Below are 18,360 nucleotides of genomic sequence, written 5' to 3'. Positions count from 1 at the left end.
GTGTTTTTTTCTTCTTGAATCCATGGAAATAAGTAAATATCAGGTATTTGTTTCACTTGTTGAACAGAATCTGTTACAGGAATGACTCAAAGTCTGTTCACATCTCTGTGGTTAGATCAGTGTGCACAATAATGTGTCTTTGACCTTCATTATGTATGTTTTGATTATACTGTGTTGTAAATAAAATACAAATCATTTAAAAAACCCATTTTTTCAGTCTCCTCACACTCTCTGTCGTACCTGTCTCAGTCACAGTCACACTGATGGGCCATTAGCAGCTTTAGGGGAGGGCCCTTTGTCTCTCAGGTGAGAACCACTTAATATTCAAGACCATTACCACTCCCTCGCATATTGGCTTTAGATCACAAAACATGTCTTTAAAAATTTAAATCAATATATTGTTTTCTGTGAATGAGTAAGCAGAATGATTTTCACATAATTGTGAAGTAAATATTCTAGCCTACAAGACTGATTACTCAAAAGTCTTATTCAGGACGATTTAGTGTGGCTTTTATGGCCTTATTTCAGCTACATTATTTTCCCCAAAACTTACTAACCACGCATAATGTTTTTTTTCTAAGAAATGCAGACATGTACATCCATCTTGGTCACATATTATTGTAGCACAGTTTGTGCTGAATACAAAAAAAATTACATGTTGGTCAATAGTATGATTTAAGAAGCTGAAATAAGCACAAATATCAGGGCATGTCAACACATCTCAAGGGCCCCAAAATGACCTCAGACCCCAGAGGGTTAATGTTACACAGTTCAGACCATTATATACACAGTGGGACTATAATATCTAATCATTTTTAATGGGGCATAAGTGCCCAGAAAGAAAGACGCCTGTGAGTTTGACTGAAATAGAGACATGACCGTCTAATGGATGGACAATCATATTAATGTCTGCAGAGGAGATGAACCATGCAGAGTAAATAGAAATACCCCCCCACAAAAAAAAATATTATTAAATATGCCAAAAATATTAGCAGATTCCTTCTGGGCCTATTTATATCACATTTTATCTCTTCTTTCACATTTACACCTCACTCTGCACCTTTTGTCTCACCTCATAGTGTGAATGCACTCTGGCTCTTTAGTGAAGGCGTATGCGTAGCCACTGGAGGTGGTGCCAAAGTCAATGGCCACCACCACCACATAGGGGTGTCTCGTAGGCTCATTCTCTTCTGAGTCCTTCTGTAGAAAGAAAAGAGGGAAAAGCAGCAGAGGGAAAATTAGGGAAATGGAAAAAGGGAAAGATGCTCTCAAGTATGTCAAGCGTTAAATTGTTGCATGTAATTGCAGCTCAGTGTAAATAAGATGTTCCATTAAAGCCACATTTGCACACTGGACATTTCTCTCATGTAATGGGTGATGTCATGCTGGTAGTAAAAAGCAGAGCTCACCAGTATGTGTGTGGGGGAAAGTGGCGTGATGCCTGGGTCGCCCATACTCTTGGCTGGAGATGGAGTGGCCATTGCATCTGCAAAGTGAAAGAAAGAAAGAAAGAAAGAAACCAAACAAATCAATCTACAAAGACAAGCCTACAGTCATGTTAATAATTTTGTTTAGAGCTTATGATAATACTAATGAATTTAGCGTTTTAAGGACATTTTTGTTTGCCTTCATACAAGCAATTTTCTGTTGGGTTGTCTGTTGAGAAACACTGGATTATGTTGTAGCTGTATTAAGGTGCCATTCGCATAATTTCTACAAATTTCTACGATTCCATATTGAAATGACTAGATTTTGCTTGAAATTCAGAATATAGTCTAATGTTTCACACAATTATAACAGGTTCTTGGTGTGTTTCTCTGTTTTATGTTGGGTCATTTGTAACAAAAAAACACTTTAAAACTTGTTTGTCGTAAAGAAACTACAGTTACTATGGTACACTTTTGTAAATTAACACCTCACCACTGCCTACTGAACTTCTAAAACACTCTCAAAATCCATTTAAATGGCGTTCAGAAGCACTCTAGGGCTCAGTTTCATTGTCACAGATGGAGAACAGGTCTAAGTGGCACCATCAATGGTGATTCTTCACTAGAAATTATTTTCAGTGGGAACGAGACTTAAAAGCCTCAATTAATGTTCAACGAATTTGTCTGAAAGACCATTCATTTGGCCATAGCTTTTTTTTTTTTTTATAGCATCGCTTAAGTCTAACATTTTACATGATTTGGTCATAAAATCATCAAATCCTTTAAGAGCTTTAGACCACTACAGCAACAGCTGCTCCCCTCCACACTGACATTTGAATCGAATTAGAGGTTGTATTTGTCCATTCCCGTCGTCCTCATTAGCCGGGCCTAATAGCTTCGCTAAAACACTCGGATGCTGAGCACCCTGAACGCTAAACGAGCACCCTGGTTCCTCGCTCCACGGGACGCCACGTTTTTCTGAGCGTTCATCCGTTTTTCAAGCCTTTACCCCATACTGAGCGCAGGAGTGAACAGAATGAGCATGGCTCTCTTCAGCGAGTAATTACGGGTTGAGTGACTGGCTACCTGCAGCTCGCACTTCATTTCAACCACTCACCGCATACACGCGCTCCAGCTACCGAGATTGATTTTAAAATGGGACAATGGAACATCAAAATCAATACTGAATGAGTAAAAATGATTGTCTATAATGATAAATGCCTATAAGTGAAGTGTTATTCAGAAACACACACTTGACCGTCTTTTTATACTTTTCCACAAATAGATTTGCGGGTTAAAGGAACTTAAGTTTGTTTACATGGCAACACGGCTCACTGTACGGGGACTTCATTATAACACATTAAAGTTGCGCGAGGGTAATTAGTCGACGTCATTGGTGAACGTCTCCCTGGAGGCTGATTGAAAGCTACTTGATTAGGGCTGTGATTGTGTTTTGTGTGTGTGTGTGTGTGTGTGTGTGTTACATATCTTATCAATGAGACTCTTTAAGTCACAACAGAGAATCCAAACATGTGTGGGAATTGGAAAGCAGAAAATGGGCATAAATGGTGGAAAATTGCTTGTATTATGACCAGAGTGTGAAACGGACCAATTCCTTTGATTTCCATGCTGCTTTAAAGCCTTATTTACACATGACAATGAATTTATCTGCAGTCTGACCTGAATAGATGTGCCATAAATTATTGTAAAAAAAAGAAAATCAATTATTTTACTCAGAATTGGCTGACATAATGAGTTATATATCAACACAATAAATATAGAAAAAAAGTTTTCACTTCAAGTTATTGGCCATTTAGATTTGGAATGAAAATTTGGAATGATTTTCTCAGCAGGTTTTTTGCAAAAGTTCAAATCCAGCTCACATCTAAAGTTTCTGAAAACAATGAACACAAAAAGACTCTTTCAATAAGGCGATCACACATGCTGGTACCATTACATACGTGTCGATTCCAACAGTGAAAATAAACAAATCGGAGAGAGGATGGAGAGATGAAGTGAAAAAGTAGGGTATCCTGTTTTCACCCCTCCTCTTGTCCGCATGAGAAAGGGAGCGAACGAACGAGTATTCAAGCTCCATTCTGGAATGTTATACAAAATTCTGACAGGAAGCAGGAGGAGTCAGAGGTCATACCTCCTCTGAGGAATTACAAATTCAGAGGAATTCCAAGCAGCTCAGTACACAGAAATAATAGAGCTAAGAGACATATGGACCACTGACATACACAGACAAAAGGGGATTTAGGTCTGGAATCTGTTATCTATAAAATATGCAAAACTGATATATTTGAGTCAAAGTGAAGATAGAATCAGAGATCTGAGATATATTTGAATACAAACAATGTCAGCCACAAATGTTACTTTCCTATTTTTTATTTTTATTTTATTATTGATAATTAAAAATCCAAAAAAGGAAGTTGTGTGATACAGATTTTATTTTATTTTTTGCCATTCTTTTCTTTTTCTCCCACTCTTTTATTTCCTTTGAGGTCACATGCCTCAATTCCCCAGACAAAAGAGAATAAAAAACAAAGAAAAAACAAATAATAATGTAGAGTGATTTTCCAACACTGCTGTCTGACATTGCAGGACAATAAATAAATAAATAAATAAAAATGGTTTGGACAATGTTCATTGCACCATTATTTTCTTACTTAAAGCAAAAGTCAGAACTGAAGTAGGCCAAAGGGAATTTGGCAAAACTGAAGAATAAAACTAAAAACAGATTAACTGATTTAATTGCACAATTAATTGCAATATTATGAAGTCAAAACTCATTAATTCCTAATCACAACCTCATTAAACTCCATGTAACCTAAAGAAAACGTTTCAGTGTCTTGAGTTTATGTTTATATAGGCTACTTAAAATCTTCAGCAGATCATTATGGGAGCAACTGGGGTATTTTTTATCTATTTCTCTGTTTAGAACTTCAAGTGCCTTCAATATGCTTAACAATATTATGAATATCATACACAGAGAGAAAAGGACAACACAAACCCATCTGCAAAATATTATAACTCTGGATAAAGCACTAAAGTTTTGTTCCATTTTGAATTATTATTATTTTTTTTTAAGTTTAAATCAAATCTCACCATGCCTGAGACAAATGGCTGCTTGCTCTGTAACTTTTGGTTTGAATGTTTTCCAAAAATAATAACCAAATGCAGAGATAAAGAAAAGCGAATCCATCATGATGTCAAGTTGAGAATTCCCCAGTAAGTGAAACCAGATCAAGAAAAGGGAAAACATAAAATTTATGCTTATCTCAAGCTGTAAAACAAGAGTTTCTGATCAATTTTATAAGACTATATTACTCACTAGAATTTTCCAATGAATTCTGTGTGAACATTACAGTCTACGGCTGATTTTTCAAGCCTAAGCTAAACACACTGAACTCCAGCTAAACAGACCACAAACAGCTACCGAGGCAAGTCGTCTCAAAGAGGGGCCATTGGACTGTTCCAGTTCATGTGCTCCAGGTGTATGTGAAGGTTCAGAGACGCAGAACTGCAAATGCTAAAAACCAAACACAGCCGGCCGTCCTCTCGCTCGCACTCACTGTCTCCAGCTGGCCCTAGTCACTCACAAACACACTAACAATCACTCACATTCATACACAAATACATCCCACACACAGTGGGTGAGAGAAGCTGTGCAACAGCTGCGACTGCTGCGATCTTATTAGTTTCTCTCTCGGTTAGGGTTGTTAACGTTAGCAGAGGAAAATAATGGACACTCACTTTCTTTATAGGAAAATAAGGGACACCATTTCAGACAAACCAGGTGACAACTGGCCAAAATCCCAAACAATGGCCTTTAAAAATAAGGCTGCTTCATTAAATCAAGCACTAAAATGTATTGTATATAACACTGTTTGGCTGTTAGGTGCTAAAATCCAAGACAAACAAACTACATTCCATATGGATCTTTTTATAGAATACAGTTCTGTTAGCTTGGTACAGGCCTTAATGAATGTATCTGAGAGTTTCAGACTCAGACAGGATAAATAATATGAAAGAATGCATCTGTAGGATTTCCTCATCTCATAATGCTGGAATGTGAAGTTTGGTGAAAACTTTGAGGGTTCGGAGAGTAAAGAAAACTCACATTACATTACCAAAGACACAGAGCAGACGAGTGTTTCGACATCGGCATCTACAATTCCGTCACACCCCTAAACAATAGCATCACAAATGCTTTTAAGACTGTTTAGAGGGGCATTTGACGCGTCATCTCATCCCAACAGTCTCCTCCCAAATCAATGCCAGTGTCCCACTATACCTCAGTGATACATGATACATACTGAGAGCAGGAGCAGAAAGAGAGAGAGCATTGTTTTTGCAGTGCTGGATAGAGCTGTATCCAGCAGTCATCTACACAAAAGAGCAGCTTTCTCTTTGTAACGTTATACCAGTAAAGTTGAGAGATCAGAGTCATCTGTGAACTCAGCAAGATGCCGCAGCTGTGCCAGTCAAATGGAGCTGTGTAAGCTCTGTGGGATGATACTGCAAAACTGCCACCAGTTCACGAGTGGGCTCAAATTGAAGACTTCAGGATTCTTCATCACTGTAATCATGTCTGTCTGGTGCAAACTCATGAAACTGATTGAAGTTCCAAAAGTCTGATTGAGTCACAGACTGGAATTTATACCTTTCTGGTCAGGTAATTACAATGTTTTGAAAGAAATTCAACAAGGATGCACTAAATTGATCAATAATGACATGTATAGAGTAGGGATGGGCATTTTTGGAATTTTTTTATTTCGATCATCGATAGGGCATGGCCGTAATGGAGATAATGAAAATATTTAAAGACGGTTATGAAAATGAATATTAAAAATAAAAATATGACATGAAAACATGTCTATGAAAACATTGAACACATGTTTAGATGTTAGATTATGATTATGATGCAGCAATGTTATTCAAAAAGAAGCATCTAAAAAAGAATAGCTGCCTGAGGTGAAGCTGACTTTATGCCAACAGGCCTAAACTGAAACCCGTTCTATGAAACTTCCTATGATATTAATCAGATAACTTAGATACATAACATAAACGTAACATTATAACTTGTATCTGCACAAAAGGATGCATATGTCAGTGAACTTTAAGTTACACGCTATAGAGAGAGAGAGCTCCCGCCGTGATGCGCTTTCAACAGCACGCTGAAACACGGGCAAGGACAGAATTCACTACGGATTTTACATTCTATAAAGTTCTCATTATAATGCTTATGTCATTAATGTTTATGGCAGATTTGTGATATATTTTCATCTACATTATCAAGTGATTCCTAAAATCGCCTGCGTGTTTTCGAAGGCATACGAAGTACGAAAACAATTAATTGAAGTATGCCTACTGTCGAACAAATATGAGGAAAAAAATCACTGCTACATTATTAGAACATCAGTATTTTTGAAAAAGAAACATCTAAAAGCAATATGACCGTCTCAAATAACTCAGTCAATATCTGGCATTACATTTGAAGATTAAACTAAACACTGGCAATATGCAGTGCATTCAGCATGTAAATAAATGTTAATATCCCAACGCATCCTATATTAGATTAATCAGATATGTAGCGTTATGTAGCTAACCCATCACAACGTGACTTCAAAGCCAAGCTTTTCTCTCTTCTCACGTCTATACTTTGAACCGCATGCTGTTGCAAGCTAAACAATCAGAGCTCAGGGTGCCACCCAAAATGCTGCTATAGCCAATCAGATTTTTACTTTTTTTTCCCCACGATCATCGCTGTCACGGCCAAGTACTCGATCGCTGTTGCACATCTCTAGTATAGAGTAGTGGTGTCAAACGATTAATACTTTACTCAAACGAGTAAAGAATAAACATTACAGACATAAAGAGATCTATGGAATGCATGTCTAATGACAAGCTAAGACCAGTTTAGGATGCTTTTTTCAGCAGAGATAGTTACCTTACCAAAGCTATTACCTGAACAGAAGATTAAATTTTGTTAACACTTAAAGATGTAACATGATGAAAACTGAGATAATTAACCTTTCAGAATGAAGGTGAATGTACTGGCCAGTGTACCCCTGGAGAACACAGACGTGCACCGACTCCTGACGAACAATAAAGAAAGATAGTCTTTTGAAAGAGGGGAAGGCAACCCAAAGTTGAGAGTCTCTGTATTTGTATGTGTGCTTATGCGCTTGTTGTGTCTCCTTGAGGAAATTATAAAAATGGCCTCTTGGAGTTACAATAGTCTTCCTTCCTGTGCATCTGGTTTTGGACAGCCTGATTACAGCTGCTACACAAAGCGTAAGGAAAACCTCTCAAACTCAAACAATCACAAATGACACAATCCACAGTAAATGGTCAATCAGCAACTTTCAATAGACCACCATGAATTTGCTTGAAAAACATTTAATTCAATGAATGTTCCGCATTCAAAACAAGTCAAGCTCTACTATCTGACACATTCTGTCAATTTTGATTCATCTGAATGACTATAAAAAGTGACATTATACATGTTAACGCAAGAAATTTATTTATTTATTTTTTTGTCAGTACAATGGAAGTCAATGGTAACCAAAACTGTCTAGTTCACAACATTCTTCAAACTATCTTCTTTGTTCCACAGAAGAAATAAAGTCATTAAATAGAGTCAATAAAGTTTAGTTTCTGCATAGCATAGACTAAACAGATCTTAAATTAGGCCTATTTTCACCTCTATTCATTTAAAATCCATATAAATAGTCTAGATTCCTGCAGTCATGCTCTGAAGGTCAAACTAAACTCTGCGTTGTACACTTGAAGTACATGCTTCCCTCTAATGCAACTATATTAGCTACAGAGGATATATAGATACATACATCTCCCCCATTGCCCCTGAGACCGAAGGCCAGACACATCTTGACTGGATTATTGGCATTTCTCTCCACGCTGGTGGGGTTGGTTTCCTCACATAGTGCAGTCAAGCCCACGGGGAATTCTCTACAACGAATCAAGGCTTCTTAGCGGCATGTAAATGCTTCTTTTGACACCCACCCTTTTTCTGAACACTACAAAAATAAGACCACATTTTCACATAAATGCCATCTCGTCTGAGGCAGCACAAACGTGCCAATAGCAGTCTGTGATCTGGCAAAACACATCAACATTTTTTTCTATCCAACCTGAAGATACATTCATCTCCGGACTATGAGTAACATCTGTGTGCCTGGCCACATCTCTCCAGATACTACCGAAAGGGGTATATGAATAATTCAAAACAAATGTGAAATTATTCAAACCCTCTACAAAGCAAAGTGAACCACCAGCACAGTGCATGACAGACCTAGTAACTCTGTAAGCACTAGTCAAGATTTGGATCAGAACTGAATTAGGTCATGCAGGTTGCACAACACAAACAAGCATCTGCCCTTTACTGGTCTGAAACAAAGATATCAGAAAGTGCAAATTCTCCTGTTGAGGGGATATATAGTACATTTATACATTACTGTATTTCATATTACTGTATCCTGCACTGTAAAAACAAATTACGTAAAATTTACAGTAAAAAACCGGCAGCTCTGGTTGCCGGAATTCTACCATAAAAAATATGGTAACAACATTTCAGGTTTTACGGTTTTAACTTAAATTTACAGTTAAATACTGTAATTTCATTAACTGATATTATGTTAATATACCAACCTATTGAAGTGCTGAAATCTGTTTTGAACCTTTGAAATACACTGATAACCACCAAATGCAGGTGGTGATGAGAAAGTCACATGATGAACCAAAGCCCATCACAAGCAGCTTTTAAAAGCACTAAACACCATCATGGTGAGACTCATTAAACTGAAATATGCAATAAACATTCATTTAACAACATTAGATGTAACATACAACCCTAATAAACATAACTGATAAGAAAAAAACTAAGAAGAAACAGTTATTTCAAAGAAAAAAATATCAAAGAAAATTTGAAATGCAACGCGGGGAATTCTGGGAACAGTCCGTTCTGGGAATTTTACAGGAACTTACCGTTAACCATTTAACAGGTTTTTACTGTAGCATTTTCACAGTTTTTTACCATTAAAATCACGGTCATTTTTTACAGTGTAGACCTATCTAGTAATAGGTTTAGTGACAATACTAACACAGAGTCTGTGTTACATCAAATGCATTAGCCTACCTATTGTTATGAATTATGTCTACTAAGCTTGTATTTGAAGTTTGGTTTGATTTCAAAGTTAACAGTTACAATGTTCAGACTTAGAATTTGAATGAAATAAATTTAAATTATTTGCTCTAATATGTTCTTATATAAATTATGTGCCGTTATATAAACTGTTTAAAAGTTTGGTCTAAGTATGATTTTTTTTTTAAAGATAATACTTTTATCTAGACAGAACTCATTTAAATATATATACAGTCATGGCCAAAAATATCAGCACCCTTGGTAAATATGATCAAAGGCGGCTGTGAAAATTAATCTGCATTGTTAATCCTTTCGATCTTTTATTTTAAAAATTCACAAAAATCAAACCTTTCATTGGGTAATAAGAATTTAAAATGGGGGAAAATATTATTATGAAATAAATGTTTTTCTCTAATACACATTGGACACAATTATTGGCACCCCTAGAAATTCTTATGAGTAAAATATCTCTGAAGTATATTCCCATTCATATTCTAAATTTTGAGCACTCCAGGGTTATTATGAACATGAAATTATCCAGCCATAGCTTCCTGTTTCACAAAAATATAAAAAGGAGGGAAAACAAAGCCCAAATTTCCTTAATCATCCATCACAATGAGAAAAAACAAAGAATATATTTCTGATGTGCAGCAAAAGATAATTGAGCTCCACAAATTAGTGAAGTGGCTTTAAGAAAAGAACTAGAGCAGTGAAAATTCCCCTTTCCACCATCAGGGCAATAATTAAGAATTTCCAATCAACAGAAAATGTTACGAAACTGCCTGGAAGAGGACGTGTCTATATCGTCCTAATGCACGTGAGGAGCGTTTAAGTGACTCTCCAAGGACCACAGCTGGAGAATTGCAGAAAATAGTTGAGTCTTGGGGTCAGAAAACCTTAAAAAAAAAATGGTCAAACAGCACCTACATCACCACATGTTGTTTGGGAGGGTTTCAAGAAAAATTCTCCTAGCTCATCCAAAAACAAGCTCTAGCATATTCAGTTATCAGACACGACTGGAACTTCAAATGGGACTGGCTTCTATGGTCAGATGAAACAAAAAAATGAGCTTTTTAGCAGCAAACACTAAGATGGGTTTGGTGCACACAGGGATAAAAAGTACCCCATGTGTACAATGAAATATACTGCTGTATTTTTTATGTTGTGGGGCTATATTTCTGCTGGAGGTCCTGGACATCTTGTTTAGACACATGAGATCATGGATTCTATCAAATACCAACAGATAAAAAAAAATAAACAAGTGACTGACTCTGTTAGAAATATTATAATGGGCCATGTTTGGATCTTCCAACCGTATAATAATCCAAACACAAACCTCAAAAACAACACAAAAATGGGTCACTGAGCACAAAACCAAGCTTCTGCTGGCCATTCCAGTCCTCTGACCTGAACCCTGTAGAAAATGAGTGAGGTGAACTGAAGAGAAGAAGCACCATCATGGAGCTGGGAATCTAAAGGGTCTGGAGTGATTCTGGATGAAGGAATGGTCTCTAATCTCTTGTCAGGTGTTCTCTAACCTCATCAGGCATTATAGGAGAAAATTTAGAGCTGTTAAACTGGCAAATGGAGGTTTCAAGAAGTATCGAATAAAAGGGTGCTTTTAATTATTGCCATTGTGTATTATAGAAAAACATTTATTTCATAATGATATTTCCCCCTATTTTAAATTATTATTATCCAATGAAAGGTTTGATTTTTGTGAATTTTTAAAATAAAAGATCAAAAGGATTAACAATGCAGATTAATTTTCACAGTCCTCTTTGATCATATTTACCAAGGGTGCCGATATTTTTGGCCATGACTGTATATTTCATATAAATGCTGTTCTTTTAAACTTTCTATTCATCAAAGTATCCTGAAAAAATATCACAGTTTCCACAAGCGTTTTCAAAATTGATAATCAAATCAGCATAGAATGATTTCTGAAGGATCACATGACACTGAAGACTGCCAAAATGGTTCCATCACAGGAATAAATGACATTTTGATATATATTAAATAGAAAACCACTTTTTAAAACTGTAAAAATATTTCATAATATTACTGTTTTACTGAATTTTTGATTAAATAAATGTAGCCTTGGTGAGCATAAGAGACTTTGAAAAACATTTTAAACATCTTACTGACCCAATACTTTTGAATAGTAGAGTAGAGTAGCACTTAAGTTCAGTTTAAGGGGGCAAATAAAGCTTTTAATAAACAGCCTAATTGTGAAACTGCCTAGAGTATATACCCATGATTTACTGAGCTGAATATCACAGATGAGAACATATGTGCTGGGTGGAGTCTGCTTGGCCTGACTGACTGTCTCTTGGCAGACACGTATTGTAAATAAAAGCTTGACTGATTGTAAAAGGGGTGCTAAAAAGTGATTTATTTTCAGTTGTGAGGCTTCATATGGGTTGTTAATGTAACACTCCAAAGGCGTAACATTCTATCACGTGGATGGTCTGTTGACATTAAAGCCGCCCCTGCTCCCCCTTCTATAACTTCCCTCTCCTTCCCTTTGGGAACCGAGGCAACCGCAGCTAATACCTATACCATGACGTAATGCCAGAATAGAATTTTTGGGCTTTTGTGAGTGTCGTAGCAGGCTACAAAAAGTCTACATCATTCACAGCACGTTTTTCAATTAAATAGAGAAAAAGACAACTTGCAAATGGGACGGAAAGCTTTCCTGCCTCAAAACTCTGCAGTCATTAAGATATGCATTTTATATTCTAATGATTTACATTCAAAGCCAGAGATTTAATCTCACATAAAAAGGACTTTCAAGTTACGATTAAGGCCTAAAAAATATCTAAGCCAAGTATAAAGGTCCAAGTCTAAACCTTGAAGCACACAAATTTTGGAGATCAAAACCTTGCACTGTTTGCATTACAGAAGAACTCTAAGGAAAGGAAACAGCGAATGAGAGTGCGTCTGACCTACACAGATGCTGACCACAGACAGCACTCATCAAATTAAGCCAGTCTAAGCGAACGTGTGTGTGAAGCTAAAAGCCATTGAGCTGACCTCAAACAGAGACGCTAATGGCTCCGCTTTAAATTACATCACCCTGTCGTCCCACCTCTCCAAACACACACCCAGGGACCCAGACACCCCCTACTAGCTAAGCATCTCCTAGACTGCAAGGACAAGCCTTGAAATTTACTCACAGAACACATGACGGAATGCAGTAAACACTGCACTGGTTAATAAAATGCACATGCATTTTTAGACCTAGCAAAATATATGTTCTCATTTTTGTGCATGTGAAGCGAGTGAATGCTTTCTTTGCTCAGACAAATACCATCACTACATATTCTCTCCTCAGCCATGTGTCTCAACTATTTAAACAGATGTGGATCCACATTACACCTTGTGGCCACACCCTGACAGGGGACATTATCTCAGCTCTCTTGGTCACATCATACTGCTGAGTCCAGAGTTAAGGCTTTCTGGGTGTGCATGTGTTAGTTTGTGTATTTTTGTTAAACATCTGTGTATTTGGCGATAGCTAGGCACGGTTTGTCTGTGTGTTTGCATGCATGAATGCTGCAGACAGACATGAATACCCCATATCCCATCCATGCTGACTAAGCAGTCCTGCCCCAGCCACGTGCATCAGACTGTTTTAGTCAGTGCATTGCAACCATCTTCACCATTGCTGTCAGCCTACAAGTGCATGCTTGCCAAGAAAGAAGAGATGCTATTGTGTGGCACATGGTCACAAACACTAGTGGATTCGTTACAAAGGGAATTTTTTAATTTTAGTTTCAGTTTTAGTTAAATATAATAACCTTGATTATTGGCACATAATTTACAAGAAAATATAATTTCAGTTTTTCCATTTCAAAATTTCACGTTTAATTAAACATTTTTTGGTGAAATTTACTAGCAATGTCTGAGTGAAAAATGTTTATACACCAAACTTTTTAGTGAACTTTTCCTAAACCAAATATTTAAAATGACAAATGAAATCATATGCATCAGCGTGATAATCTTTAACAATAATATTTTGTTTTGCAACAAACTATCTAGTGATTTTATTATTTCTAAAATTACGTTACATATTGAATTATTTTTACTGCTCAGAGGCCAGATGCAAAGCATCAAAATGAAAAAGAAGCTGTACAGTGAACAATGCATCAAATAGAGCTTTATGTGAACATGAACTTTAGAAAAGCTTATATTCATAAAACAGCAAAAATTAACCTCGGAATCTCAGTAGAGTGAAAATACATAAAATATCAAATTAACTAAAGTCTGAAAGCCATATTTGTTTACATAAAGCCTCCAAATGCAACACGCACGACTACCCATCTAATAAACCATTTTTGGGTCTAGTCTTCTCTTCTGTACCCGCCTCCACGAGCTACCTATGAGGCCTTTTCCCCTTTACTCAAACAATGACTTCTTTATACTAGAGGCCCGAAGTGCCACCGTGGGAATGTGCTGAGGGGAGGACATGTTTTTATTCTGCTATTGGCACCCTGACCAGAGGCTGGCGACGTAAAGGTTAAAACTGCTACACACAAATACTCAAGGCAGTAGATGTGGACAAATTGTCAATTCAAGGACATTATAGAGTTAATTTGCACATTTCAACAGCCAAATGGTCCAAAAAAACATTTGGCAGCAAGTTCAATGCTCCTATGCAAATTTCCTGGCATGGTGCAATTAGCACGTCTGTGTCAGATCTGCAACATCCTGATCCATTTAAACATGTACAGTCCGACTCATTTCAGCGAATCGATTCTTTTGGATAGTTCTTTTTGAAGAAAATTTCAAAAATGATTTCAAAAGATTCAAAAATGTGCTACGACGTAACTGCGTTATCACGTGGTCTCTGGTATCTTGGCGTGGAATATATGCTCTATATTTAAAATATTTCATAAATCTGTATGAAGGTACATTGCTGTTTATTTGAAAAAGAAGTAATTTAGAAACCAATAATTATTTGGATCCCTTTTCTGAACAGATTTTTAGCACGTTTTAATAAGATGCTAGAGCTTTCGTATGTGTATCAATAAAACTGTCACACAATCAAGTCAACATACAGGTACATCTCAAAAAATGTGAATATCGTGAAAAATGTTATTTCAAAAAGAGAAACTTTCATATATATTTTAGATTTATTACATGTAATGTAAGACATTTCAAAAGTTTTTTTGTTTTAATTTTGATTAGAGCTTACAGCTCGTGAAAGTCAAAATCCAGTATCTCAAAATATTAGAATATTTACTAAGATCAATCAAAAAAACGGATTTGCAAAGCAGAAAAGTTCAAGTTCTTTAAAGTATGCTCATTTATGCACTCAATACTTTGTCAGGGCTCGTTTAGCACAAACGCCAGCATCAGTGAGGAATGGCATGGAAGCGATCAGCCTGTGGCTCTGCTGAGGCACTATTGAGCCTTCAGCTCATCTGTATTGTTGGATCTCATCTTTCTCTTGAAAATATACTATAGATTCCATATGGGGTTCAGGTCAGGCATGTTGGCTGGCCAATCAAGCACAGTAATATCATGGTCAGCAAACCACTTGGAAGTGGTTTTGGCACTGTGGGCAGGTGCTAAAGTTCTGCTGGAAAAGGAAATCAGCATCTCCATAAAGCTTTTCAGCAGATGGAAGCATAAAGTGCTCCAAAATCTCCTGGTAGAGGGCTGCATTGACTCTGGACTTGATAAAACACAATGGACCAACACCAGCAGACGTCACAACACCCCAAATCATCACTGACTGTGGAAACTTCACACTGGACTTTGAGCAGCTTGGATTCTGTGCCTCTCCACTCTTCCTTCAGACTCCAGACATTGATTTCCAAATTAAATGCAAAATTTAAATTTATCTGAAAAGAGGACTTTGGACCACTGAGCAACAGTCCAGTTCTTTTTCTCCACAATAAGACGTTTCTGACGTTGTCTCTGGTTCAGAAGTGGCTTGGTAGCCCTTTTCCTGAAGACGTCTGAGCGTGGTGACTCTTGATGCATTGACTCCAGCTTCAGTCCACTGCTTGTGAAGCTCTCTCTGAATCAGCTTTGCTTGACAGTATTCTCAAGCTTGCAGTCATCCCTGTTGCTTGTGCACCTTTTCCTACCCAATTTCTTCCTTCCAGTCAACTTTGCATTTAATATGCTTTGATACAGCACTCTGTAAACAGCCACACCTTTCAGTAATGACCCTCTGTGACTTACCCTCTTTGTGGAGGGCGTCAATGATCGTCTTCTGGATCATTGCCAAGTCAGCAGTCTTCTCCATTATTTTGGTTTCAAAGAACAAGAGATACCCAGAATTTATACTGTAGAGATGGTCGTTTAATGAAACTCAAATATAAATATTCTAATATATTGAGATACTGGATTTTGACTTTCATGAGCTGTAAGCTCTAATCAAACAAATTAAAACCAAAAAACTTTTGAAATGTCTTACTTTACATGTTATGAATGTAAAATATATATGAAAGTCTCACTTTTTGAAAGAAGTTACAAAACAATGAAGTTTTTCACGATATTCTATTTTTTTAGATGTACCTGTACGTCTAGTATACGCCTCTTATTTATAACTTTGCAGCTATTCGGCTCTGAAGTAACTTTTTGATCCATCAGCTCAATCGGTTCTCAGTTCAATGAGTCAGCGAGTTGACTCGAGATGAGCTCGGACCTTTGTAAACGAATCAGGGTTTGTGAACCGGTTCAACCAATTTTTAAAGATCCGATTCAAAAGAATGATTCGTTCACGATTGGCTCGAAAAGACGGCAATGTCGTAAAGATGTAACGCATCTCTCTCTGAATATCACCTTGATGCTATCTAATGACGTCTACTGCACAAACAACGTCTAGGAAAACATGTTTATGATGACTATAACAAAGATGTTCTTGCGGTGTCAGAGATGCGCCCCTCCTGAATCACATTACATCACATCAGCAGCCAAACTGGCGTCCTTCCTAAAGGACACACAGCAGCATGTGCTATTTACCTTCCAATGCGCAGAACTGTCAGAAACACGCCAAACGTTAAAACAAGCAAAACACACATCCGCGGTACTATAGGAAATGCTCTTTTGATCCTGAAGCCACGCTGTAAACAGTGGTATTAGGCTACTACATTTCTCTGCAATGCTATTATTCCGTATCAAAACGAGCACTAAATCGCTTTAGCATGCGTTATGAAAGTATCTTTAAGCTCTGTGGTGTGTTTCGGTCGGTGGTTGAGGAGCCCTACCTCGTTCCGGCTTCACCTGGGATGAAGATGATGGAGCGTGCAGACTTTTGCTGCATTGACTCAAAGCTCCCAGGAGCGAGACCACGTGACCCAACTCTGCACCGCTATCATCCCAGTGATACAAGTCTACACTGCGCTTTTAAAGTCAGTTAGTCAGATGCATTTTTTTCCCCATTTTGCCATAAAGAGTCGTGCAGGGATAAAATCTCTTACAAGATAAAAACTAATAATATTCTTGAGATGCAGTGCAGTATAGGCTACAGTAAATTTGCATGCTTTCCAGTAACACATTATAGGAAATGTTTAATTTAGCCTATTATAAAACTGGCCAGAAAATTATCGTACTAAATACTATGACGCCATTGTGTCATTAAATCATATAACGTCCTATTTTAACTATAATTCACCATTTAAAAAGTATTGTAAAACACACACACACACACGCACAATATTAATTTTATTGTAAAATTACATATTGTCTTTTAAAATATTATTTTAACGTAGGCCTATAAAGTATAATAATAATTTTTATTGTAGTATTTTTAGATTATTTCCCCATAAAAAAATTAATTAAAATTGACTGTCAGTTACTACTACAATACTATGCCACAAAATAAAGCTAACCCATCGCAAAGAGACACAAACGTATGATTAAAGGCTGTGTGTGGATCTGTCTCAGAGGGATTTGTGAATAATTACACTTACAGTAATGATATCATGTGGGCTCTGACTCTGTGGGCGTTGATAACGGGTTGCACCGCATAAAGACTCAAACAGTCTTAAATGGGATTTAACTTACCTGTTATGATGTCGTCAATCACCAACTCATTCTCAGTCATCATTAAAATCTTCAAGTTTCCTTATTGCTCTTAAGATCCAACCTTTATGTCTAACTTTTTGCGCGGCTCATTAGATTTTTTACAGAAAAGCTGCCTACTTCTTAAGTGTAGCCTACTTCCCTCGGTCCTGTTTCTACACTACGCTCTTACACCCACCAGACTTCCAGCCCCAAACTCTTTAAGACTAACTCTTTGGAGCGCATTTAAAAGAAAGTATTTCGAGTTTGACCCACAGTTGAGTTTTTCTCAGGCTGTCTGAGACTGACACCCAGAGAAAGGAAGTGTACCGATCCAGACTTTACGTCCCGCCCCGCCCTTCAGCTCCACTCCATGTGCAAGACTAATGAATACAGTAACAGAGTAAACACAGGCCTCTGAGAATTTATTCTGTGTAGCCATACTGGATGTACTGGATCCCACTATACACAGTATTGCATGGAAAATAATATTGGGCATTGTCTTATGTAGCCTATTGTCATTTCATTGATTAAAAGGATGACATATGAGATTTAGATGCACTGGTGCTTGTGTAGATCTGAGGAGGAATTGTTTTCTTTTTAATTAACATATGGGTGTGATCTCAGCCAGGTTGGAGTTTACATGCCAAAGGCACTGGAATATTCCTGATATCATACAGCATACAGCAGAACATATGCATCTCTGCTGTAGACACTTTCACAGAAGAATCATTTTGTGAA

At 37.2% G+C, this 18,360-nt stretch overlaps 1 protein-coding gene across 1 annotated transcript in view; it reads right to left on the bottom strand.

Moving 5' to 3' along the window:
* LOC306885880 (heat shock 70 kDa protein 12A-like) overlaps positions 1 to 17,777 on the bottom strand; it is a 44,082-nt gene extending 26,305 nt beyond the window's left edge. Inside the window, exons 1-3 of the mRNA XM_079442674.1 lie at positions 17,623 to 17,777; positions 1,410 to 1,486; positions 1,073 to 1,200 (exon numbers count right to left, since the gene is read on the bottom strand). Coding sequence (XP_079298800.1) covers positions 1,073 to 1,200; positions 1,410 to 1,486; positions 17,623 to 17,665 — 248 coding nt within the window. The 5' untranslated portion in view covers positions 17,666 to 17,777. The remainder of the gene's footprint in view (positions 1 to 1,072; positions 1,201 to 1,409; positions 1,487 to 17,622) is intronic.
* Positions 17,778 to 18,360: the final 583 nt, after the last annotated feature.

Source organism: Barbus barbus, assembly GCF_936440315.1.
Source record: "Barbus barbus genome assembly, chromosome: 20".
NCBI lineage: Eukaryota > Metazoa > Chordata > Actinopteri > Cypriniformes > Cyprinidae > Barbus > Barbus barbus.
This window is presented reverse-complemented; position numbering and strand designations above follow the sequence as displayed.